This window comes from Camponotus vicinus, unplaced genomic scaffold (genome assembly GCF_025532165.1).
Source record: "Camponotus vicinus isolate PSW18456_S1 unplaced genomic scaffold, iyCamVici1.0 SCAF_5, whole genome shotgun sequence".
In the NCBI taxonomy this organism is placed as follows: domain Eukaryota; kingdom Metazoa; phylum Arthropoda; class Insecta; order Hymenoptera; family Formicidae; genus Camponotus; species Camponotus vicinus.
Window position 1 is genome coordinate 5387373 of NW_028141977.1, and position 27645 is coordinate 5415017.

Here is a 27645-nt window from a genome sequence, read left to right on the forward strand (position 1 = left end):
GCGCGCATTGGTAGCGCTTTAGTAGCGCTGAGAATTCTCTAGATTGTACTAACCGTACTAAATTCATAGCACTCCTTCCAGCGCATTGACTGCCTCTACTCTCGACTTGAGGCAGTTGATGCGTTGATGCGTTTATGCGATCTATGCGTTTTATATGTAATTCGGAACGCAATAACAGATAACAGATTCTTTGTGACGATGGAAAAACAACAATTATATGAATTTCCAGTTTTAATTGAAGAAACTAATGAAATAATAACTTTGGTTTTAAATAAAAATGATATGGAGAAAACAAGCCAAGCTAATATTAATATATTATTTTACCTTGATTTATTATTTTATTTTATTTATATTTATTATTTATTTATATTTATATTTATTATTATTAATATTTATTTATATTTATATTTATTATTATTTATTTATATTTATTATTAATTTTTTTATTTTATTTGTATTTATTATTTTATTCTATTTTTATTTATTTTTTTTACTACTTTACCATTTTCAAATCGTATTAGCGCATAGAATGCGCAGACACCGTTCCGAATAATTAAAGCGCTTCATGCGCATTGATAAAACGGAACGATTTCGAAGCGCTGCGCAACAGTAATGCAGTTTATGCGTTACATGCGTAAATCGGAACGCACCCCCTTGATATATTATTTAGTGCAGCAAAATGTAAGAATGGAATTTCTTAGCCAAAATGTTCCTTGTATACCGTGCAAAAATTCGGACAGATGAGAATGGGCACTAGCAGGAAATCAAATATCTGAAAATTATAAAGCACAAGCAGAGCGACCACATCTCATGCCAAAAGCACATGCTCAAAAAAAGAAGAAGGAAAGAATAAACATAATTACAGTAAAGAGCAACCAAAACCAAGACAGTAATATAATATTCATAATCGCACACATCCAATATAGCGGTTCTTAAATTTATAAAGACGCAATTATAAAAGAACATGTGAAAAGCATGCAACGGAAAGCACCGGTCATGTGCGTCACACAGTCTCGCCAACTGAAGGCAGAGGGAAGGGAAGGGGGAGGAGAGGAGAAGCGAAGGAAGTGGGGGAAATGGTGTTCGGGAATGAGTTGAGCGCGGGAAACAGCAGAAGAGTAACTAAAAGAAAGATGGCATATAAGCAGAAAACGCGGGAAACATTAAATTATGTATGGGTAGTCATTAGCATTTATTAAGTATTAAAAGATATATTTTGTCTAATTTGTCTGTGTCACTTTGAATGTTGAGACCGTGGTTTTGCTGTGTAATATGCAACATTTCTGAAATGATTCCCTTCTTGTAAGACGGTTCTTTATCTAGAATGATAGCTTCATTGCAATTAAATTCATGACCCTGTAACCTGTGTAGAGAGATGACATTGATATCTTCATCTCTTTGATTGATATTTTTTTCATGTTCTTTAATACGAGTCATATATATATATATATATATATATATGATTAGATCAAGTCCAAAATCCATACATAATTATGTCTACACAATTATATATAAATCATTTTCCCACGTATTCATTCAAGATCCAAAATTCGTTCATTTAAGATCCATAATTCGTCCACTAAAGGACATCTTATGGACGTCCAGAGCAGTTGCAAACGGACGTACAGTGGACGTCCTTTGTACGTCCGCTGCAGGTAATATGAACGTCCGATGGATGTACACAATGTCCGACATGGACGTCCATTGTACGTATATAGGATGTACTTGTGCTTCTTGGGTAATTTGTAAACAATATTGGATTGATGCATTTTCGTAAGAGAGTCTTTATGTAATTTAACGACTGTATTTAATTTATTTTTTACTGTGAATGCCAATGTTTTATCTAAATTCTTCGTTAATGTGAAAAATTTTTCTGAGAAGTTTTTTATGTACGGTATGGTGAAAAACGAAAGACACGGGGAGGGAGATGGTAACTTGAGAAGGAGTCTCTGGAGAATTACTATTAGAAATTAGATGTTTTATTCTATTGTGAATCGTTTTGAAGATGAAATCTATTGGATAACTATTTTGCAATAGGATATCCCACATAGCACAAAACGTCCTGTGGATTTTCATTTTATATCCATTTTACATCCGTATGTCCATGGATATGAAAAGAACATCCATGGTATATCCAATATGAGACATCCATCAATGGACAATATTTAGATATCCACAGAATGTCCAGTCTTGGACGTCAAATTCCATATAGCATAAGATCTCCGCAGAATATCCTTATTTGATCGGAATGATCTCAAATATATATAGTGATTCAGACTAATTTACCTGAGGATTACCTGAGGATATTTCTAATTGTCATATATACATATACATATATATATATATATATATATATATATATATATATATATATTTTACTTATTTATTTTTTAAAGTATTTGTTAATTTTATTTTATCTACTATATATGTATATATATATATATATATATGTATGTATATATATATATATATATATATATATATATAAATGTATTTTATTTTTTAATATATTTATTATAAGTTCCCGCCAAGTTATCGTTGGCGAGAAATCGGCTAGCTTCGGCTATACTCGGTTCGTTACGGTTACACGTTGCTCGCGTCGAAAAAATGGCATCACTGCATGTTGACCAGAAGTCTTGTCTTGCCGGCCAAAGAGTGTTATTGAGTGTCGAGAGATCGGTTTTGATGAGCAGCTAGTGTTTAGGATCTTGATTGACTGTCGTACTTGTACGGATGAATTATATCCGTGGTACTCTACAGTGAATTCTGCGAGAGATCGTTAACGCGTACATATACCGTCGTGGCATACACGTGTGATATAGTGCGCGGCAGAAGGGCATAGAAGCCATCTTAACTGCATTTTTTCTTTATGTTTTTTTGTTCTCTTTGTCTCGGCTGATATGCAGCAATTTATATATTAGACTTATTGTGCCAAAGACTTGTAAATAGTGTATATATATATATGTATATAAGTGTAATACGAAACTTGTCGTATATATCATATATATGAATGGTTGTTGGCCATTTCTGTCTAAGATTATTAGACAGTAGTATTATCTACAGAGACAATTATCTACAGTTGTGTCAGGATAACATGTGGCAGGATAAAACGTTGTAAGGTAAGATTTACAATTATCTCAAATATTAATGAGTGAATTAGTGTTATAACAATATAACAACATGCATGTCCAAAGATGTCCTGCGCACGTCTTTTGGACATGCATGTTGGTAGGGATAAATTTATATTGTTCCGGCATACACAGATTGTCTTTATATTATATTATATCACCTAAGATGATGTTATACATGCTAGTAATGAATGTTTCCGTTAATCATTCGTAGATATTTCCATCTAACATTACTACACGTATTGGATTTCCGTCCAAAATTACATACGTATTGGATTAATTTCGGATATACTATACGTATCGGAATAATTACAGTTGTAAACAGACTTAGCAGGAAAAGACGTTGTAAGGTAAGACTTACATCAATTATTTCATATTAACGAGTAAATTATACAGCACCACACATCCAAAAGACGTTCAGAGGACCTCCTGAGGACATCCTAATATCCTCTGGATGTCCTCTGAACGTCTTTAGGATATGTGTGCTGTTAGGGACCCAGCAAACACAGAACATTGTGGCAATGTTGCTGCAATATGTAACAAGTAACGATAATGATAACACATTACTTTTATGAATAATTAACGTTCCCAACAATTTTTATAATTTTAATTAATAATATTTGAAATAATTATATAATACAATATATAAATTGATAAATTGTGATAAATGATATATGAAAGTAAGAGAGATTATAATTAATAAGAATTAAATGAGATGATTAAATTATGTAGTAAGATAATTGATATACAATATATTCAAAATTTATATCTTTTATTGTCTGATATAAGTTTTCTTTTTATGAATTAAAAAGTTAAAGTTCAAATAAGATTTTAAAAAAAATATTTTTTCTTAGGGAAATTATGGAAAAATATAATAAAAAACGCAAACGGCTACGTGAAATGTCAGTTAGGCATTTGAGAAGACTTGTGCAAAATGAAACAAATTTGTTAGACTATAATGATCAAGAAAAGATCAGAAAAGATCAGGAAAAATTATCCGAAAATCATACATTGCCAAGTACAAGTGCCAAATTTTATGAAAATAATCATGTAAATGAATATGTAAATGAATCTGATAATCATATAGAATTTACCCAGATAGCACATGGACGTTCCATTGACGTCCAGTGGATGTCCGAGTTCGGACATTGGGACATCCAAAAGACGTGTGAATTAAGTTTGACGGACATCTATTGAACGCCCATAAGGCATCGGTTTGTCACAACTTCGGACGTTCAAAATAATACTCAAAAAATGACCTAAAATGGACGTCATTTTCAGTGCCCTATTCTTTCAGATTATTGTTGAAATAAACATCAAAAATTCATAAACTCAGAAAAAAGTTTATATTTAATTATGTATAATTGTGTAGATATAATTATGTATGGATTTTGACCTAATTTAATCATATATAAAAAATTATTCTTTATTATACATAAATAAATCGCATTATGCATCCTTCATAACATATAAAACATAAACTTTTTGGCCCAACAAAATTAAATAATATAATAAAATAATTTAATTTATCTATTTCATATAAAACTTTACATAAAATTTTATTTATATTTATACTTGCTTATTGCACTCTACATTTTAATTAGGTAATTTAAATATGTAAAGTGCAACAACCAAGTTTAAATAGGTACCGGATTATTTTCGTTTATTCGCCGGACATTTACTTGTCCGATTTATAAAATCAATTTAATATCTGAAGCTCTTGCAATGAGATCAGAAATTAAATTGAACAATATATCTCAAATTTTATTTATTACCCTTTGCAAACTTTATATAATTCTCATAACTAAAACTTAAATACGAGAAAGATTGCGCATCGCACGTCGCGTAGCGGTAAACGAACGAACTAATACATCCTTGTGTGGTCGTGCGAAACTTTGACATCCAAGATTGGACATCTTGTGGACGTCCAAATATTGGCCATTAACGGATGTCTGGAATCGGATGTACGATAAACGTTCATTTCATGTCCATGGACGTGCAGATGTAAAATGGACATAAAATGAACGTCCATAGAATGTTCTGTGCTATCTGGGTATATGCAGTGAAACCGAAAATGACAATATGAATATAATACATAAATTAAATGAAATAACAAATAATACAGAAAATAATGCAGTTTATTTAGACAATCCAAATACTGAGAATGTTAAAGAGGAAAGAAACTTTAAATTCTTATTACGTGACTGGGCTGTAACAAATAACGTTAATCACGTTACACTAAGTCAACTTTTGAAAATTCTTCGTATGCATGAATGCTTTTCTGATTTACCAGTAGATCCTAGAAGTTTATTGCAAACGCCGAAAAATACTACAATCAAAACTGTTTTACCTGGTTTATATTCTCATTTTGGAGTTCGTGTTGCATTAGAGAAATATTGTAGAAAATATAATCACAGATTTCATAATATACATACAATAAATCTAGGAATCAATATTGATGGTTTACCTATATCAAGATCTTCAACATCATCATTATGGCCAATCTTAGGATGTGTTTTGCCATATAAAGAAATTTTTATAATTGGTGCATATTATGGATCTAAGAAACCAGCAAATTGCAATGAGTATTTACAAGATTTTGTCGAAGAAATGATAGAGTTGATAAATAATGGAATTTTTCTGTATGAGAAATTATATAATATCAAAATTAAACAAATTTTATGCGATGCTCCTGCAAAATCTTTTATATTAAATGTAAAAGGTCACAATGGTTACTTCAGTTGCACAAAGTGCATAATTGAAGGTGAATATCGAAACGGACGTATTTGTTTTGCAGATATTCATGCTGCAAAAAGAACAAATAATGATTTTTTAAATGAAACCGATGAAAATTTCCACTTAGACTACACCAATTTAAAACAAATACCGCAGTTACATTTTATAGAAAATATTCCTCTTGATTATATGCATCTACTTTGTCTCGGAATTATGAGAAAATGTTTGTATATGTGGACAACAGGTGATTTAAAAATTCGTTTGCAACATCGTAAATGTCAAACAATATCAAACAATTTAGAAACTATTAAACAGACCGTACCAGTTGAATTTGATAGAAAACCGAGATCTTTGGATTATTTAAAACAATGGAAGGCAACTGAATATCGACAAATTTTATTATATACAGGCCCTGTTGTTTTTCAAGGAATACTTCAAAATGATTTATATGATCATTTTCTAACTCTTCACGTAGCTATTAGAATTTTATGCAGCAAAAATTTATGTAAGGATTATTTGAATTATGCTGAAGAATTATTGAATCATTATGTCAAAAGTTTTAAAATTTTGTATGGAGAATACAATGTCTCTCATAATGTTCACGGTCTGATTCATTTATGCGACGATGTTCGAATACATGGCACTTTAGATTTATTTAGTGCTTTTAAATATGAGAACTTTTTACAAGAAGTAAAGAAAGCAATTCGCAAAGCTGATAAACCGTTACAACAATTACATAGAAGATACGTAGAGAAAGATGCTATATGTAACAATAAAGTTGTGACATACAAGGAAAATCCTAAAATACAGTTACTTAAGGAACATTCTAATGGTCCCATTATTCAAAACTGCACAAATCCTCAGTATGAAGTTATTAATATTTCAAATTATGTTATAAAAGTGAACGATAATGCTAATAATTGTTGTCTTATGAAAGATGAAAGTATTATAAAAGTTGAAAATATTGCATATTGTAACACAAGAAAATGCTTAGTTGTCATCGGTAGAAAATATATGATTAAACAAGATTTATTTCATGTTCCATGTGTGTCATCATTACTTGAAATTTATAAAGTTAGCAATTTGTCTGAATTATGTTCATGGCCCATATCGGATATCAGCAAGAAAATGTTTATTATGCAATACTCAAACAATGATGCATTCGTTGTTTTACCGTTATTGCATATTGAATAATTAATAAAAAATTTAATTTGTAGATATTTAAAATAAAATAAAAATAAACAATATCTCTCTCATTATGAGTAAGAAATATTATATTGTCGAATTTGAAGATGGTCTTCAAATTATACCTAACAATTGGTTTACATGTGAAAAAAAATCTGCAGCATATTGGCCAAATTTGACAAATCAAAAAGAATATGATAAAGCAGTTGAGAAAATGAAAGAATATAATAATATTAATGCAACAATTGTATCCATTAAAAGAATATTTGGAAGTACAGGTACAAGTTTAATTTATTTTGTTGCTGAAATTTTTATTTGCAGCTTTAAGAAAGAAATATTTTAAAAATATTATTGTTTTCAGATAATTTCCTTAATGCAAAAAATAAGCTAAAATTAGCTGAAAAATTATCAGATTTAAATTCAGATGAAGATGACGCAGAAATTGTAAAAAAAAGGAGAAGACTTTATGCAACAAAAGTACTTTCTTCAAGCAGTGAAGAGGAAATTGATAACCTTGTTACAAATAAAAAAATTGATAATTATCCAAAAGTACCACAAATTTCGAAGGATTCTAATAAATCACGTCGCATGTTGCAAGATAAAGAAAACTGTCCATCAGAACAAGAAAATGAAACGCAACATGCACGATTTGAACAAAATTATAATTTTTCTTCAAATATTCATCAAACAATAAAAGGTAACAATTAGATATTTATATCTGCTGTGTATTATAACGATTTATTGAATGTATGTCCAAGATAATGAAACTTCTTAATTTTATTTTATTACATATATAGATATACTTTTTAAAAAATATATTATAATAAAATATTTTAAAACACGGAAGAAATTTTAATTTATAATTATTGTTTTATTAAAAATAAGACAAATTTTTTTTATAATTATTTAATATATTTTTACGTAGTTTTTGAAATTTTTTGTTTCTTTAAATAAAATAGATGTTATAGCATTATTTATATAGAGCTCTACAATTACAGATTCGCAAAATGTCCATCGAGTTTCAAATCAAAACGTTTCTTGTGGAAATATTCCTAATGTTCAACATGACACAACAGGTATAGAATTTCTTATGTTTATTTAAATTTTAAAGTAATTACTATTATATTTTTACATAGTTACTGAAATTTTTTGTTTCTTTACATAAAATAGATGTAATAGCATTATTTATATAGAGCTCTATACTGTAATTTCAGATTCGCGAAATGTCCAGCGAGTATCAAATCAAAACGTTTCTTGTAGTCGAAGTATTTCTAATGTTCAACATGACACAACAGGTATAGAATTTCCTACGTTTATTTAAATTTTAAAGTAATTACTATATTTTAATACACATTTGTATATTAAATAGAAAGATTTGTTTTTTAAAACTAAATAAAATCATATTCTCTATTAAACTGTATGTATTTTGAATATTTTTCTCTTTTAGGATTTGATGAATTTAAGCATCACGTATATAGAAGCCTTTCTCTGTTTAAGCAGAAATTAGATTTGATTTTACAAAATCAATTAGATTTCCACGAACAATGGCAAAATGACAATACAAGACGCATCCCCAATGAAGATGATGATGTAGATGTTATGTTACAATTTCCAATAGAAACTGATAACAGTTTGAATCAATTAGAAGAAGCTCTTATTGATAATAATTATCGTACTAAATTGGTAAAATAAAATAATATGTTATATATACCTATATTAATTATATCTTTACAAGATTTATAAATTATAAATAATATACCCATTTATTCGTTGATTTTTCGATGTTTATCTATTATCAAAAAATAAAACATTTTGTTTGCATTTTTATTACAGTTAATAAAATTATAATTAATTTAACATTTTATATTTGTTTATTAAAATATTTCATTTTCTAGGTAAATAAACTTTCAAAAATTGGTGGCAAAAATTTAAGACAACTTGTTTTAAATTTAATGAAAAGAATTTTTGCAGTAACCGTTGCAAAAGAGTATAGTTGGTATGGAAAAAAACAAAACAAAACTTTCTCAGATTTAAAACTTTGCTCAGTTATTATCAGTGAGTATATGTATAATATATATTATATATGTATATATTATATATATGTATATATTGTATATATGTATATATTATATATATGTATATATGTATATATTATATATGTATATGTATATATTTATATTATTTATTAAAATATATTTATATGTATACATATGTATACATGTTTAAATTATAACTTATCAAATGTACATATACATTAGATCTAGTTATAAATATAATAATTATATTTATTATATATTATATTTAAATTAGATTCATTAGAGAGAGAGAGAGAGAGAGAGAGAGAGAGAGAGAGAGAGAGAGAGAGAGAGAGCTAGTTCAAGGTGAATCTAAGAATAGATATGTTATATATATATATATATATATATATATATATATATATATATTTATATGTATTCTAGGTGCAGTTCAAGTTAAATATCCACAGGCTACTGAATATGAAATTTCGGAACCAATCAAATCATGGCTTCGTCATGCATCTGAAAAAGCACAAAAAATGAATGCTGCTGGCGTATAATTAAATTAATGATCAATTGTGATAATTTCTATTATATTTTTATTATCTTTTGACCCTCCAATCCAATTCTATGAATACACAGAATTACGTATGTATTTTATATTTTTCGAATTTTACATCAATATAACCGAAAGACAAGGAAAATCTTTAAGACTATTAGATTGATAAGTATTAGATTTTGATAAGATAGATTGATAAGTATTAGATTTTGATAAGATTTAAGATATAGTTTGTTAATTTAAAAATGATTAACTTTTTGCATTGTTTTGTTTTTATTTATCACTTGTTTATTAGACAGTAGTAGATTTTAATAAGGTTTATAAGATATAATTTTTTAATTTCAAAATGATTAACTTTTTGCAAAATATGTTTTGTTTTTATTTATCATTTGTTTATTAAGCAGCATTACAATTTATCCGAAGCAAGATTTGACTATGGATTTTTTATAAATAAATTATTTAAAACAAAAGTGATCAAATTCGTTCATAGAATTTCGAAGATATTAAAATAAATCTAATTTTTTTCATTCGAAAAACGAAATATACACTCACGCACAAACTAAAACAAATTTATGCGAATTATTTCGTTTCTCTAAAGTTGCAATAAAATAAAGTTGATATCTTCAAGCGGCGATGTAGCACTTTTTAAACTTTTGTTCTACGTGGTCCAATTATAAAGAATCCATTAGACAAATTTGGGCGCCTCGAATAAAGTATCCTCGTTTATTAAAATAATATAAGATTATATAAGATAATTATATAATTATATCATAATCGTTTATTATTTTTCGGAGTCACTATTAGAATGCCTCTTTTTTATATATTGCCGATTGCTATGTTTTCCTTTTACATCACACGTCCTGGCGTTTTGTTTGTAACGCGTTAATATTGCCACGACAGGCGCACTCTCTCGATTATAAATGTTGAAAAAATATATATATATAATACATATAATATGTACAAAAAAAATATATATATATGTACATTTTTAAAAATAAAGTTTAATTATTTTAACGAGACTTTTATTATCATTTTAGTTATAACTTTTTCTATTTATAATATAAAGATGAGAATGCATTCTTATAAGAATTTTATACGTAAATAATATTATATAAGTTTTTAAGAAAGTTGTAAATATAATTTTACATCTATCTTAAGAAATTGATATTTGAACATTTATCGATAGTTAAGAAAAACTAACACGTTAACATATTTATATTATATACATATATTAAATATATTTCTTAAAATATAAGGTAAACATGTTACTTCAACGACTTTTATTTTTAGAGAAGCTTCATTAGTTGATCATTTTTCTTTTATATCTGGTGACTCATTTTAAATGCCTATTCACTTAAAATGAAACAACATTTGTCAGAAATATTTGTCGAATAATGTATCCAAGATATTTTAGGTAAGCATTTAAAATCCTTAACAGCACACATATCCGAAAGACGTTTAGAGGACATCCATAAAACATCCAAATATCCTTTGGATGTCCTCTGAACGTCTTTAGGATATGTAACGCTGTTAGGATGGATTACCCTATATATTCAATTACTGCATATCGATCAACCTAGGATAGCAAAAAGGCATTTATAGAAACATCCAGTGGACATTGTTGGGATCGAATTTTGTTATATAATTATATCCTAAGGATATCCATTTTTGGATCTCTCACAGATATCTTATGAGCGGACATTTAAACATCCTCAGTATATCCTAAATACATCCTCAGGTTTTACACGGATGAACTGTGGATATCTGAAAATCCTTCGAGATATATCCGATGGACATACCTCGGATTAACTTTTGCTATGTGGGATTAATAGCATCTGAGAGATTTTTTTCCTGATATCGTGAGTGTGATAGTTTAAAAATTTTATCCACAAGTCCTATAATCACTCCCTTTTTATGAGTTAATGGATGACATGAGTGAAAATTTAAAAGTCTATCAGAAAATGTTGGTTTTCTAAACCAATTAAACTCCAAGTGTTCTTTGTTAACAATAATAGTAATGTCTAAAAAATTCAACGAGTTTATTTCCGGAATTTCTATTGTAAACTGTAATCTTCCCAAACAGCACAAGATATCCTCAGGATGATCCTGAATATATCCTAAATATCCTCGGGATATACGCGGGATTTATTCAGGATATGGTATAAAGCCAAACAGTTCAGGATATTTTTTGGATCTCTTAAGCAAGTCCTGCGAAACTGTAAGGGGTATTTTAAGGATATCCTTTTGTGTTCCTCATTACATCCCAAATTAGTTCAGAAAATATGTGATTGATACTATATATATGTTATTTGAAGGATTAATTTAGATTATATCCAGTATATGTTTCAAGGATTATTTAAGAAGAAATTTAAAAAATTATATATGCGTTGCATATATCCACACAGTACGAATGGCTATTTGCCGACTGAATGGCTACCCAGTGAGAAAAGACCTATCGAATCGACATCGAATTGACGTCGAATCGATGTAAATTAGTCGACATTTTTTAGTCAACTTGAAGTCGTCTTTTTAAGTCGTCGTTTATTATTGTGGCCTGTTTTTTGGGTGTGAGTGTATATTCACCAAGTAGTTATACCAAAGATATCCAATGGATAAATAAAAATATTCATATACTTCCACGAGTTTTATGCCTCGCCACTAGGTGGCGAAAAGGAAAACGCTTAACCCGAAAGTGGAATTCATCTAAGACAGTAATATAAGGCCGCGACACAAGTCCCACGAATCACAGCTTATCGGTCAAAGAGCGCTATTATAGTCGCATCTCCTCTAGCTTTTGCAAGGAGCTTCAGAGCTCCATGTAATTAACCGCAGACAGTTAATTTTTTTTTAATTCCATCATATATGTATCTATATATACAGAACATTAAATCGATCAAATTTTTGAGAAATGACATTAAAATAAAAATTTAGTAGTTAATGGACATAACATTAAATTGACTGAAAATTGACTAAAAATTGATTGAAAATTGACTTATAATCGCCATAAAGTTGACTTCTAAGTCGACTTATTAACTGGCTGACAATCGATTATAGTCGAGTCATTTGTTGGCTGTTAGTCGACTTTAAGTTGACATTCAATCTGACTTTAAAGTCGACTTTAGACTTTTTCTGCCGACTGGCAATCAATTAACAGTCGACTTGGTGCTGTTTGGGTACAAACATATATTCGATATATAAACTGCCAAATCAAGCAACGCGATATAAAATATGGGAAAAAATATGCTGGATATAACCTAAATTAAAATCCTGAAAATAGCATATAAAGCACCTCAACGATATATTCTGGACCAATTTAGGATGTATTGTAGACGTTTCAAGAGTTATAAAATTTCCTATGGACATCCTGCAAATATCCTTAGGACTTTGAAATAGAATCTCCTGAGGATATATCTAGGCTTTATGTGAGGCGCTCATTTACTATTTCTCAGGACATCCTCAGAATGTACGAGGATTACAAACAGATATCCTCAGGATATCTCCTATATCCATGTATGACGTCCTTAGGAGTTCCAAAAGACGTCCGTGTGCTGTCTGGGTTGTGTGGAAGGAGTTGAACATATATGTAGAATGTCAGGAATAAGAAAGGAAGGGGCCGCCATGGCAATATCGTCTACATATCTGACGTATAATGGAATGTGGAAAGGTAAACGAGAAAGTGAAATTTCTTTCAGTTTTTCCATAACAATGTCCGCAAGAATTGGGAAGAGGGGGAAACCCATCGGGGTGCCAAAAATTTGCTTATAAACCTTGCCATTGAACTTAAAATAAGTAAAGTTCATTATTAGAAGTAATCCTGTTATAAATTTAAAGTATGGAATTTTAGTCTTATTTTTTATCAAATGCCATTTTTTTGTAACACAACCAACTACTAAATCCAATGGAACATTAATGAACAATGATACAACGTCTAGAGAGAATAATTTTATATGATCATCTACTTGCACATTACTTAGTTTTTTAACTAATTCATAACTATTAACTATATGACTGATAGGTCGAAACGTCTGTCGACAGAATTTTCGTACACATTAATTGCGTTTCATTTTGTAATTTCGATATGATATAAGTACGACGAAATATAATTTAAAAAATTTTTTACACACTACGTTCGGCGTTTATGGTTCTATTGCCTTTTACATTTTGCCGGATCTACAATGAGTCGGTAGTCGGTAGTCTTAAGTCTCAATCGGTAAGTCGGAAGCGAGTTGGATGGGTGGTCGGTGAGTCGTAATCGGTGAGTCGGTGGAGTTGGCCAACAGCCAACTTTTACGACACCGACTACCGATTTGCTTACGACTGACCAATCAAACGCTTCATATGTATCGCGCATATCGTGCATATGCACGCTTCCTATTGGTCGAGCCGAGCGACTTGATTTATGATTAGCGACTCATTAGGCGATTTTTGGCGTCACTGTGGTATATCAACCAAAGTATACCAGATTCTACCAGAACATTTTCGCGCGTTTGGTAGTTTGTGGTAGAGGCGTGGCTAGTCGTTTTGGTATCTAGCTGGTTGATACCACGCTATACCAAAAATGAAGCAGGGTACAAGATGTTATGTACCAGAATAAGCTCCGCCTCTACCAAAAACAACCTTGGTACATATACCAAACTATCGCCAAAAATCGCCTAATGAAGCAGGGTACAAGATGTTATGTACCAGAATAAGCTCCGCCTCTACCAAAAACAACCTTGGTACATGTACCAAACTATCGCCAAAAATCACCTATTGTAGATACGAAAAATTAGTAGAGTCACCGATTTAGGTTAAGACTTACGACTTACGACTTCCGACTACCAACTACCGACTCATTGTAGACCCGGCATTTAATTTGCGATTTTGATCACATGAACCCCTTATATTAAATAAATTTTTGTATTATATGTTATTGTTTTGTTTCGATATATGACATATAATAATTTAAAAGCATGCTTCTCTTTAAAAAAATTAAAAATTATATAATACGACTATTTGTACTACTATTTGTCAAACTGGTACGACAGATATACTACTATTTCTCCAAGTTGGTACTACACTTCTTCCTCCAGTATCTGACAATACTGGATGGCTGCTCTCAGGTTTCTCTCTGATAATAATAATAATAATAATTATTATTATTATTATTATTATTATTATAATAGACAACTTTTGTATGAATTTTATCCAAATTACAATGTTAAGACTGCATTGACATCTGAATAGATAGACGGAGCATTAGCTATCGATTAGGACGAGGGGAGCTTTGATATTCGCGGTAAGGGAGGACTCTATGAACTTCGGTTGAATTCGGTTATTCCCGATAATGATCGGTTAATGATTCGACTCCAATCATTGACATCAAAGTTCAGCTCACATGTATTGTGCGAAGTTGTGTTGTGACTAATGTCATATTATTTTTATATTTATTATATTATTTTTAAATTTATATATATTTAATATTGTTTAATATATAATATATATATATATATATATATATATATATATATATATATATTTATTTATTTATTAAATAATATATAATATTATATATATATATATATATATATATATATATATATATATATATGTATATTTTATATATTATTTAATATTATTATATATTTTCATATTATTTTTATATTTAGCGGCGTTAGCGATTTTCTCTAAATAAACACTTTTTAAACATTTCTGTGAAAATCTAGTTGAGAATCGATGATGTCAATGGAATCGTCATGTAATGTCAAATTGTGCCGAATATAGTCGAACGTTGACGGAATTAACCGAAGTTCATGCACTCCCCCCGTACTGCATTTATCAGTTACCCCTCTCAAAAGGCTCCGTCTATCTATTCAGATGTCAATGTAAGACTGTGATCTTGATTAAAAATGTCGTATTTTCAATGGCAATATGCAAATGATGTTATTTTTTATTTGCGATTATGTTAATACTTTTATGTACAGAAAAATTAGTGTAAAGAAAACAGTTTAAAAAAATATTTGCTCATTGCAAATTCATATTTTTTCTTAAAAACAAAAATTATTCTTTTTACACCAATTGATTTCTCTTATTATTCTGCGCATAAAAAATAATTGAAAAATGAATATTGTACGAGATATTTTATGTAAAATTATGTCAACCTAGAATAAGATATCTTCACACAGCTATATATGTTTAATTTTTGGCTATGCTATCCTATCCTTTTATTTTACACAGAATATTGTAATTATAAAGAATCAATTTAGACAAATTAGAATAGTTTCACTTAAAAAATTAAGTTAACCTTCATGTAATCTTAGCACTTACACCAAAAATCAAATTAATATCTTTCTGTATCTCTTTCTCTTTCTTTCGAATCCTATAACTTTTATTTAAAGTTTTTTTATACATAACATGGTTCTGTGTGAGGTATTTGAGTGGATATTTTTTGAAAACACTTGGATACTTTATATATATGGAAAAAGTTGGGATGTTAGCAATCAAGGATAGTTTTGAAATTTTGCTAGTATTAATATAAATCTATAATACACGTAATGTGAACTATAGATTTTCAATGCGTATATAATCAAAGAATTTTCTAATATACAAATATTTTAGTTTACATTGTTTTAATCAATATTCTTACAATAATTTTGCTCTAAGTTGTAGTAATGAATCTAGAATTAGGCACAAAATTGTGGAAAAAAAATTTTATTTATAGCCGAATCTCTTTACTCCAGAAGATAACTTTCCTGCAAATTGTAAATTTTATTAATTTATAGATTACAAATAAGAGTAGAGATTAAAATAAGAATTTAAAATAAAGAGAGAGCACTCTGTTTTGACTACTTCAAGATAAAGAGATCTGACTATTCATCACATACACTCAAACATACTTTTTAAGTAAGTGAAATTATAGCAAATCGTCGGTTTTACGAATTTCTAAAACCGGTTCTGGTAATTAATACCAAAATAAGTAAAAGCTAAAGTCATCTTTTTCGATGTATTAAGTAATATGTTAAACATAATTGACAGATTTCAATTAAAAAATAAAATACTTTTAAATACGACTATTTCAACTTAAGAGTTATTATTTTTTTACTTATTTTTTTTACCTATTCAAAAAGGTTTCGTCAGATATGTGCATGTTTCAAGTCTGAAAGCTTGCTTGCACTTGAACGTTAACCTGAACAATTTTAATTAAATCGAGAATCTATTATAATAAAATTGTAAATATATTTATAATAGTGTATCATACTTAAATAAATTATATATAATTGCACATAATTGTGCGGGTGAATGCCTGTTTCAAAATCACGAAATGCAAATTAACTATACTACATTGCATCGTCTGATTAAGTATTAGAAAAATTCGATGCAGTATTTACTAAAATAAATTCGAACATCATATACACAGCTACATTGATGTTATGTATTATACTTTTGAAGAAATATTGTTAACCTGGAAATTGAAATTGGAAACCACCAGGAAAGCCATCCTGAAATTGAAATTGAAAACCCTCTCCATCTTGACAAAAGAAGTGGAACATTGCATTAGGATCCATATCTGGGAATAAAGATAAAAAAAAGTATTATACAATATACAATATTATAATATAATAAAAAAGCAGAAAATATACAAGATCATAATTATTAGCACATATTAGCATATATTAGTAAATAGGAATACCAACCTTGAAAACTACTCTCATTATCATCTAAGTCATGACCACGATCATAACGAGATCGTTTTTTGGGATCTGAAAGAATACCATAAGCTTCTCCAACTTCCTTAAATTTCTTTTCTTGTTCTCTTTTTTCGCCTTCACTTGCATTAGCGTGACGATCTATAAAATAAATATAATAAGAATATAATTATGATTAGTTATGTAATTATTTTCGGTTCTTTACCTGGATGGTGATCCAAAGCTCGTTTCCTATATGCCTTTTTGATATCCTCAGTTGATGCATTTTTATCAATACCCAGAATTTTGTAATAATCTTTCCTCTTGGACTTTCTTAGCAATAATTTCGCTTTTGCAAGTAACCGTTTGGTTTCTACAAAAATTATAAAACATATAAGTATCTCAAAATCAGATATCCTTTTAATGATAATTTTTTTTTGTCAACTTAGTTAATTTTTTTTAAGCAAAAATATTGAATTAATGAATTATATAAATTATAAGAATTTTTAAAAAAAATTCTTTTTTGGAAACTATACTTTTCAAATTGAAATAAGTAACGAAACTACATTATTTCATTAATAATTTCAATTTAATTTAATAGAATATTAATTTAAGACTTAATTATAGGGATATGATACAAAAAATTGGAAATGACTTCTTTTCAAATTTTTGCTAAGAAAAAAATCTAATCTAAAATAATCTTTCAAATTGACCAAAGAATTTACCATTAGAAGATTCAACGGTTTTAAAATACTCTATGGAGAACAATATATATGTATATTATTCTCATTAATATTCTTGTATATTATAGTTAATAAATAAGATGTGTACCACGATTATTTTTATCCATTTTACATGCTTTTTCTAGATCTCGGACTGCTTCTTCATATTCTTCAAGTTCCATATAGATGGTTGCTCTTTTGAGAAGAGCTTTCAAATAATTTTCATTAAGTTTGAGAGCTTCAGTACATTCTGTTATGGACTCACTCAATCTTCCCAACTAAAAATAAATAAAGCGAAAGTGTCAAATAAATAATTTTTCATATATTGCATAAATCATAATACTGCAGCCTTTGAAAATTCATAAATAATTGTGCTATATAGATAATGTTTATACAAATGTATTAATTTTATAAGAGCAAATGTATGTTCAATGCAATACATTTGCTCTTTTAAAATTATACCTTAGCTGCTACTGTTGCCTTGTTGAAATGTAATTTAGCATTAGTCATAATATTATGTGGATCAATAGTTAACGCTTCGCTATAAAGATTATATGCTTCTTGATACTGCTCCCTTTTAAATGCTGCATTGCCTTCTTCTTTTTTTTTCTTCAAACATTTTGCTCTCTAAAATAAAAAAATGTAGAAGAATATGCCTCTACTTAATATAAATTAGAAAATTTTTTATTTTTTCCTACCTTGTATATTTCTAATGCTTTGGTATGATCTGGTGCAAGTCGCAGTACTTGTTGAAAATGTGTAAAGGCTCTATCAACATCATCTTGGAAATATAAACACATTCCGCGAATATATATCGCATCAGCATTTTGCTTATCGATGTGTAAAGTATCACTAAAAAAAAGATAAAATTTATGCAAATTCATGAATGTATATTTTGTATATTATGTTTTATATCACGTTTTTAATTTAATAGAGAAATTTACTTCGCAATATCTTGAGCTTCTTGATATCTTCCTAAAAAAGCTAGACACTCTGCTTTGGTTAGCTTAAAACGTGTGCCAGATGTGCTAATGTCGCAACAACGATCCATGCAATATACAACCTACAAAAGATTAAATTTAAAAATTATATTCAATTATTGTATTTAATAATCTCAATAAATTACTAATAAGAAAATATACAATAAACATTTTACTTTGCGATAATCTTTAGCATTGTAAGAAGCATCAGCATCTTTAAGAAACTTTTGTACATATGCTAAGTCTCTTTGTTCTGTAGCTATTGATTCATTATTGGGATCAAACTCTAGAAGTTTCTTTAATATAGTTTCAGCTTCTACAATATCACCCAAGATCAACGAGCACTTGATCATTCTTATGTATGCCTAAAAATAAATATTCACAAATAGTAAGTATAACATACAATGATAAACAAATAAAATTATCAGCATACTTTGGAAAATTTTGGTTCTAATTCGATACATTTTTTGGCATCTGTTAATGCATCTCGATATTGCCCAAGCATCATATAACATGCTGCTCTATTGCTATAGTAACGCGATATATTAGGACACATTGCTGAAATATTTTGTAAACATTATAATTATATCATTCATAAAAATAAGAGCCATAAAATTATTAAAATAACTTTATAAATTACATTTTATTGAACCATTTTTTAATATTTAAAATAAAAGTATATAATATTTTAGAATATTTACCAATAGCTTCATTATAACCAATCAACGCCTTTTTATATTGTTTTTGAGAATAATATTGATTAGCAACTTCTTTTTTTGATTCTGCCAATCTAGAAATAAAAATTTATAGATATATACATATATATAGTAGATATAAGATATAAGGTAATACATATAAGATATAATAAGATATAATATATATATATATATATAAAAGATATAATAAGACATAATACACACATACACACACACACACACGCACACACACGCACACACACACACACACACACACACACACACAGTAAACTATAGTAACGAATGCTTCCAGTTATACAATGACACAGATGATATAGATATTAAGACTTACACAATGAACAGAATAAATAAATTAATTAAATAAATAAATATGGAATTAAAATAAGAAGTTAAGCTTGTAACAGATTTTATGCATTGCAGATTAAGGCCCATTCTACAATGAGTCATTAGTCATAGGCAAATTGACCAGTCACAGTCGATTATTTTCAAAATAATCAATTCTGATTGGTCAATTTGTTTATGCTAATGACTAATGACTCATTATAGAATGAGCTTAAAGATTAAAATTTAACTAATTAAGACAAAAACAAAATTTAAATTTGTCTTGATTGATCATTCCAATTTTCGATTTCAATGTATTTAATGTGGACTTAATTCCTTACATTTTTTTATATTTAATTCCATATTTCTTATTGTGCTTATCATATTTATTGAGCCTTATGTTCAATATAGAATGTTCCAATTATGGGTGTTACACTGTTTGACACAATAAAAATGCAAATACAAATATATAATATTTCTCAGTTATTATCAATATTTCAAATTTTTAAATATACGACAATTATATTTATTTTCCTTTTTATTTCTAGTTTTTTAGCTACTATTATACATTGTGATAAAACTTATTATGAATATATCTGAGATGAGTTAAATTTCACAAGTTTAAGTTGTTAAGAGTCAAACTTCTATAATTTTTTATTATTACAATAATGATCTGTTATATATTTTTTCAAATGTATTTCATCGTTTAAAAAAAAAAAATATATATATATATATATATATTTAAGATAGGATGCAACATTAATAGATATAATACTGATATTATTAGTAAACATGGAGCATACTAAATGAATAGAAAAATTAATTCAAATTACTTCAAAAAATATCATATATAATATAATACAATGTAATGTATAACATATCCTTACTTGAAAATTAATAAAAATAAACATATAGCACTTATTTATATACTTATATTGAGAGTTTTCAGCAAAAAATATACATAGATACAATATATAATTATCAAATAGAACAATTTTCGAAATTTCAAAAATTTTCTACTCAAATTCCATTTGTCTACCTGTTTTCTTGCCAGAAAAAACTCCCACATTATAATCAATATAAAGATATATACAATAAAATTTTAAAGTTTCTACAAATTCAATATTTTTATTTCAAGAATTTGTATTCTAAGTTGTTTAATAATCAATAATTATATATACATTCGTTTTATTAATTGGAAAGCTAATACTACTTACAAAATGATTATGCATGAAAGAGCAAAAAGTATGGTGAAATATTAATTCTATTATGTTTAAATATAATAGAAACAGAGAGATAAAGAGTTTCCTACGTTAAAACGATTTTTCTCAGAAGAAAATGCTTATAATCGAGCTTCGTTTTTTATTCATATCTACGTCCAGTAAGAGCAATTACATTGAATGCATTATAGTACATCTTAAGAAATAACTCACTCTTTGATATTTTCCGCTGTCTCTTCAACATTTGTTACAGCATTAAGAGTAATATTGGTCGAATCTGGTGACGCCATGGTCGTGTTCTTCGTTAAATGAAATAAGATTAAGCAATGATGATCGGATGATGCTATGCACCGTAAAAGAAGATACGCGGCTTTCCGTAGTTGCGTCGCTATTGCAACTGTTAAGCAAAAAATAGTAAATGTACAATGCTACGATAAACAATACGCGCAAAAGTATTTTCCATGTTTTCTCTCTTTCTTTTTCTTACTAATTTGTCACGATATACAGAATTGTAAGTTAAGGGTCGGCTGGAGTGACGGGCAAACTCCGAATAGAGTTCCTCAAGTAAGAGTTAGGACAACGTCCGCCATTAATAGGGAACTGTAGCGCGCGCAATTTGAAAGACTTATATCATTCTATTCTATCATGTACATTCTATTAAATAAAGATTTATATTTCATTTATGTTAATAAATAATAAAAAATTCTGTAATATATTCTAAGTAGCAAATTTTAACGTTAATATAATATAAATATTTATTTAACGTTTATTAAATATTTAATATTTCATTAATAAAATATTAATTAAATATTAATAAAATAAATATTTAATAAGCATTAAATAAATATTCATATTACAGTAACATTAAAATAAACGTTCTTTTAATGAATAAAAAGGGATATTATCCAATTATTTTACCATTTTAAAAATATCTTTGAAAATAAGTTTGAAACATTTTTTTATACATTTGTTTGCTACTTGGAATTATTTATATTATGTTTTTAATTTATATTATTGTAATTTATTTGTATCTATTTGTAATTTATGATTTGTTTTTTAATTTAAAATTATCTTTCCAAACTATTTTTATATATAAGTTAAAAGTTTTACATTAAGGTTAGTTATATCTCAGTTTTAAGTTTATAAATTTACAATAAAAGAATACGTTTTATTAATAAATATCACTTAATAATCGTTATATGAAATGAAATAGATATAAAAATTAATTCTTTGTTATATTTGAATTATTTTTAATACATATCTATACATTATTTACCGTGACATGTCTCGAATAGCTTTGTTTTCTTCCTTCTTCTTTTCTGTCTCTTTCTCACTCACTGCTAATGCACTATAAATGGCGCGACCAATCAGAAATCATCACGCGGTGTCCTAACTCTTACTTGAGGAACTCTAATTCCGAATAGTGTCCCTAGAATACAGAGTCTGGACACTCCGAATCAAAGCCCCTCAAAATGGCGTCCATGTGTGATGTGTGTGTGTGTGTATATAATGAAAGAGAGTTCTTATAGAAGAATTGAAGACACATAAAGAGAAAAAGTAAGTAATAAATAACATAAATAATAACATATAATGTATAACATATCAAATATTATAACATATAATTATTAATACATATAATACATATAAATTATTTTATCTCTAACCTCTAAATAATGTTAATAAAATATACATTTAATTTTAATGATAGGCTAAACCATGCCTTATTGTTGTGTCACCAAGTGTTCCAATTCCTCGAATAAACATTATTCCATGCATCGCTTGCCGATAAATATGGATAGAAGGCAACAGTGGATTAACAATATTGGCCGATCTGTCTGGAAATGGTCCGATAATACAATTAAAAAGGCTCTACGATGACTGAAACTATCACTACTTGTTTTGCTATATGTATATGATCAAATTTTACATTTATAATAAATGAAATACGAAATAAATCTTGTTCTTCGATGTTTTACCTTTATTCTAGGATTTTTTATTTTATTTTTCTTTATTTTATTTATTTATATTACTTTATTTATATTAATGATGTTTTATTGTTCTTTGAATACATGTGCGTTCCCGCTGCATTTTGATTCGTTCCGCCATTTTGAGGGGCTTGCGAGCTGAACCAATGAAAAGATGTCTACGAACTGTCCAGACTCTGTATTCTAGGGACACTAACTCCGAATTGATATTGGAGACCTCACGCGGTGACAATGCAAAACTCCGGTTTCAGGGTTACCAATCTGAGAAATAAATTCTCGGTCTCTATTAGAGGTCTAAATATCAGAGAGGCGCCAACTCGTGCCTCCTTCTGATTGGTGGTGAGCTATCCGTTCTTAAGATGGCGGCTACGGTGACAAAGTGAGAGTAAACCTAGGGAATACTAAGGTAAACTAACCTGCGATTTACATGGACTAATACTGAAACACCGTCACTACCACTATAACATCACGTGCGTGTAGGATCTAAGATGGCGGCGCGGCGGCATGGTGGGGGTAGTTTGGCGTCTCTCTGATATTTAGACCTCTAGTCTCTATGTAGAGGTGTATGTCCGTATACGTACAAACACCATTGCATTGCTCGCGCGGACACACTGTAGAGAAGAAAGAGAGAAAAGGATCGACAATCATGCTATCCTTGTTCCTCTAGCATATCGTTTTACGGCCGAGATATGACCTGAAAATGCTTTCTGGCCTCTCGTGGCAGAAAGCAGTAATGTAACAAGACTAACGGGCGCCCGCTTTTTGTGAATTTTATATTTGCATATATACATATGTGTATATATTATGTTTAAATTATAGTTAAAATTATATATGCGATTAGATATTATATGTTGATGAATAATAACAGTAGAATTACAGATAACAGGGTGAACAAATATATAATATATAAGATACGGGTATCTATTAGACTTGGTAATTCATTGCTTTCTCACATTATCGATACTTCGTACATCATGTTAATGGTATAGAGAGGTAGCGTGATGTCAATCTTTATGTGATATTATTTTTTAGCAACCGTAACCATAGTTTTATAAATTAATAATGATACTTTTTTCAATTATATCGATATACAGGATGTCCCAAAAGTCCCGGAATGGTCGAATATTTCATAAACTGTGCACTTTAGAAAGAAATGTTTTAGACAAAAGTTATATGGCTTGAAGGGGGCCATAAGATGGTGTCATTGGTTTGACCTTGGAGAGTCATTTGAAGGTTACGTGAAGGTCACCGTCAATTTCTTAAACAGAACCCCCTGATTTTTATTGCATATTCTTGTAGCTTATCTCGAGGGCTTTCCAAAACACTATAATAAAATATTTTTCCCTCAAGTACTTTTCGAGTTATAAGGCTTGAAATCATTTCTTAATTTTACATAAACCGTAAAATATCTTGTAAAATATTCATTTTTCGATTACCTCACCTTAATACTTTTATGTACAAAATAATGAGAGAAATCAATTGGTGTAAAGAAAAAACATAGTTATTTTTAAGAAAAAATATGTGTTAATTGCAAATTACATATTTTTTTTCCAAACAACTATGTGTTTTCTTTACACCAATTAATTCCTCGGATTATTTTGTACATAAAAGTATTAAGGTGAGGTAATCGAAAAATGAATATTTTACAAGATATTTTACGGTTTATGTAAAATTAAGAAATGATTTCAAGCCTTATAACTCGAAAAGTACTTGAGGGAAAAATATTTTATTATAGTGTTTTGGAAAGCCTTCGAAATAAGCTACAAGAATATGCAATAAAAAATAGAGGGTTCCATTTAAGAAATTGATGGTGACCTTCACGTGACCTTCAAATGAGTCTCCAAGGTCAAATCATTGCCACCATCTGATGGCCCCCTTCAAGCCATACAACTTTTGTCTGAAACATTTCTTTCTAAAATGCATAGTTTATGAAATATTCGACCGTTCCGGGACTTTTGGGACACCCTGTATAAACATATATACATATTTTATATTATATTTTATATATATATATTTTATATTACTAATATTTTTATGTGCCAGTATACAGGGTGTTCGGAAATTCAACGACAAATTTTCAGAGATTGTCGGGGGCACCATAAGAATCATTTTTTGCAAATGAACCTGGGGTCGGAAACGTGTCATTACATCGCTACGGCATACGGAGTGTTCGAAAGAGTCGGGACCTCGAAATATCACAAAAAATAGAAGTTTTACAAAAAATTGTTTCAAACAAAAGTTGTAGGATGTAAAAAGGTCTATTTACTGGCACCATGACCTTTGTCGGATGAATTTCCGAACACCCTGTATACTGGCACATAAAAATATTAGTAATATAAAATCGCAAATGAGTAACACGTATAATGGCGAGGTGCAAGATGTTCAGCCTATCATCCCAGGTAGCAAGCACACGTCATTTTGACGTTCAAACTTGTCATTTTTGGTCATATGTCGTCAAAATGACTGATTTGTTACAGGACTTTATATTGACGTCTTGATATAACATTATTTTGACGTCATTTTTCAGTCATGAAGTGACGATTATTTTATTATTAATGTCATTAGTTAGTACATACATCGATCCCATAAAAAAATCTTTTAAAGTTTTTTATATAACATGACTCGCGATCAGACTTTAACAGTTGTTAAAGAAAAATTCACTGTAAAACCAGTAAATTTCACTGTAAAACCAGTAATCGCTAGTTCGTTCGTTTACCGCTATGATCGCTATCTCTCTCGTATTTAGTTTTAGTCATAAGAATTATATAAAGTTTACAAAGAGTGACAGATAAAATTAGAAATATTATTTCGATTTAATTTCTGGTACAATCTCAATAGAAAAGCTTCAGATATTAAATCGATCTTATAAGTCGGACAAATAAATGTCTGGCTACTTAATGAAAATTATTCGTTCGTTATCTATTTAAAATAACAAGTTCAATATACATGTAATATAAATAAAATAAAATTTTTAATATAATAAATATTTAGTAAATATAAATAAAATTTTTAATTTTATATATATTTATTGTACATGATGTTCAAAAATTCTGTAAACCTTATAAAACTTCTTTTGTTTATAACTTTTTAATAAACAACGAGCGATGCCTAAAATCTTTTAAATGTTACTCAGGGCAGTGACCTTGACAATATATGTCAAGTCATTTGGGGCTGGCTGTGTAAAGGTAAATATTTATCATTATTTTGTAACGCCTCTGCTGTTACTAGAGCCAAGTTTACGAACATACGCTCGCGCCAAGTTGGCGCTGAGCGCCGCCGATTGAGCACCTCGGCTGAGCCGCAGATTAAGAGCCGCCAATTGAGAATCGCGGCCTACCCCACTTCAACACGCATGACCGTGTGGGGGTAGCGCATGGAGGTATCCAGCCGAGTATATAAGGCGGCCGCTCCGGCAGACCGGCACCTATTCCTGTCCCGACTCTCGGGACGCTCGAAGGCACAGGGCGTACTCTGGGCATTCGAAGTCTACCGAGTTCCTATCCTTGCCTCTGGTCCAGAGCACGGTCGTTACCGTGCCCGGTCGGTTGTAACCGACGTCCAGTGGTATCCCGTCGAGCCACGGATGACCCGGTCCAGGGTACGGGCGTTCTCGTACGCGGTCGGTTGTAACCGACGTCCGGAACTGTCCGGCTCATCCTCGAAGACCGAATAGCCGTTCTCACGGCTCCTGACCAAATAGCCGTTTTCACGGGTCCTGGACGACAACCGTTTCCACGACTTCCGGACGACAGCCGTTTCCACGGCTCCTCGACGACAGCCGTTTCCACGGCTCCCGGACGCCAGACGACTCCACGGCTCCCAGACACCAGCCGTTGCTACGACTTCTGGGATAACAGCCGTTTTCACGGCTCTGGGGAACAACAGCCGTTTTTACGGCTCCTGGAACGAATAAAGTACAACCACCTTCGCAGCCTCACTTCCTAGCCGTACTCCTTCCCCGGCGGCAACACCCGCGTTCTCCGACCGAACCGACCGTTTCTTCGGCCCTGCGTCACGCTAGTTCGCACTCGTTAGCTGTACTTCGGTGACCTGTCTTAACTCCCCTGGTCTAGAGCCCGGTTGTTACCGGGCCCGGTCGGTTGTAACCGACGTCCAGTATCCCGGTGTACTACGGGCGTTCTCGTGTACACCACCCGGAGGACGGGTGCTCCCGTCCTCGGCCGACCTCGGTTGGCAGACCCTGTTAGACCCGTGTCCGTGCCTCGTTGCACGCGACCACCCTGTAGGTCTTTCGCGCCCGCGTCTGCAATTAGGTTCACGCGACCACCCTGTAAATATCTTCCTCTCACGTCCGTGCCTAGCCTTTACGTGATAGCTCTGTAAATATCCCGCGTCACTAGATTAAGGTTTGTGTTCGTAAGTTGCGTCCGATTCACGATCACTCTGTACATAT

General features: G+C 29.9%; 3 protein-coding genes across 7 annotated transcripts; 2 read left to right on the top strand and 1 right to left on the bottom strand.

Moving 5' to 3' along the window:
* Positions 1 to 2551: 2551 nt before the first annotated feature.
* Positions 2552 to 9780, top strand: LOC145971860 (uncharacterized). 4 transcript variants are annotated; one of them, XM_083099925.1, is made up of 9 exons: positions 2554 to 3478; positions 7082 to 7327; positions 7411 to 7746; positions 8048 to 8125; positions 8264 to 8344; positions 8497 to 8732; positions 8945 to 9104; positions 9360 to 9430; positions 9509 to 9780. In XM_083099925.1, the coding sequence occupies exons 2-8, from the start codon at positions 7123 to 7125 to the stop codon at positions 9422 to 9424; spliced, it is 1161 nt and encodes a 386-aa protein (XP_082956051.1). In that variant the 5' UTR covers positions 2554 to 3478; positions 7082 to 7122; the 3' UTR covers positions 9425 to 9430; positions 9509 to 9780. The 4 variants fall into 4 exon arrangements, with proteins under 4 accessions (XP_082956052.1, XP_082956053.1, XP_082956051.1 ...); XM_083099924.1 differs by lacking the exon at positions 9360 to 9430 and having other exon boundaries at positions 2555 to 3478; positions 9509 to 9779; XM_083099926.1 differs by lacking the exons at positions 8048 to 8125; positions 9360 to 9430 and having other exon boundaries at positions 2552 to 3478.
* Positions 4669 to 7086, top strand: LOC145971859 (uncharacterized). The gene has a single exon (XM_083099923.1). The coding sequence runs from the start codon at positions 5211 to 5213 to the stop codon at positions 7056 to 7058; it is 1848 nt and encodes a 615-aa protein (XP_082956049.1). The 5' UTR covers positions 4669 to 5210; the 3' UTR covers positions 7059 to 7086.
* A 5841-nt stretch (positions 9781 to 15621) lies between the features above and the next one.
* On the bottom strand, positions 15622 to 21843 carry Tpr2 (Tetratricopeptide repeat protein 2). 2 transcript variants are annotated; one of them, XM_083099922.1, is made up of 13 exons: positions 21734 to 21843; positions 21460 to 21643; positions 19691 to 19779; positions 19423 to 19547; positions 19166 to 19354; positions 18954 to 19072; positions 18708 to 18861; positions 18472 to 18636; positions 18119 to 18287; positions 17514 to 17660; positions 17297 to 17449; positions 17065 to 17169; positions 15622 to 16354 (listed from the first exon to the last, which is right to left on the bottom strand). In XM_083099922.1, exons 2-13 carry the CDS (start codon positions 21534 to 21536, stop codon positions 16314 to 16316), a joined length of 1533 nt encoding a protein of 510 aa, XP_082956048.1. In that variant the 5' UTR covers positions 21537 to 21643; positions 21734 to 21843; the 3' UTR covers positions 15622 to 16313. The 2 variants fall into 2 exon arrangements, with proteins under 2 accessions (XP_082956048.1, XP_082956047.1); XM_083099921.1 differs by lacking the exon at positions 21734 to 21843 and having other exon boundaries at positions 21460 to 21727.
* Between the last annotated feature and the right edge of the window lie 5802 nt (positions 21844 to 27645).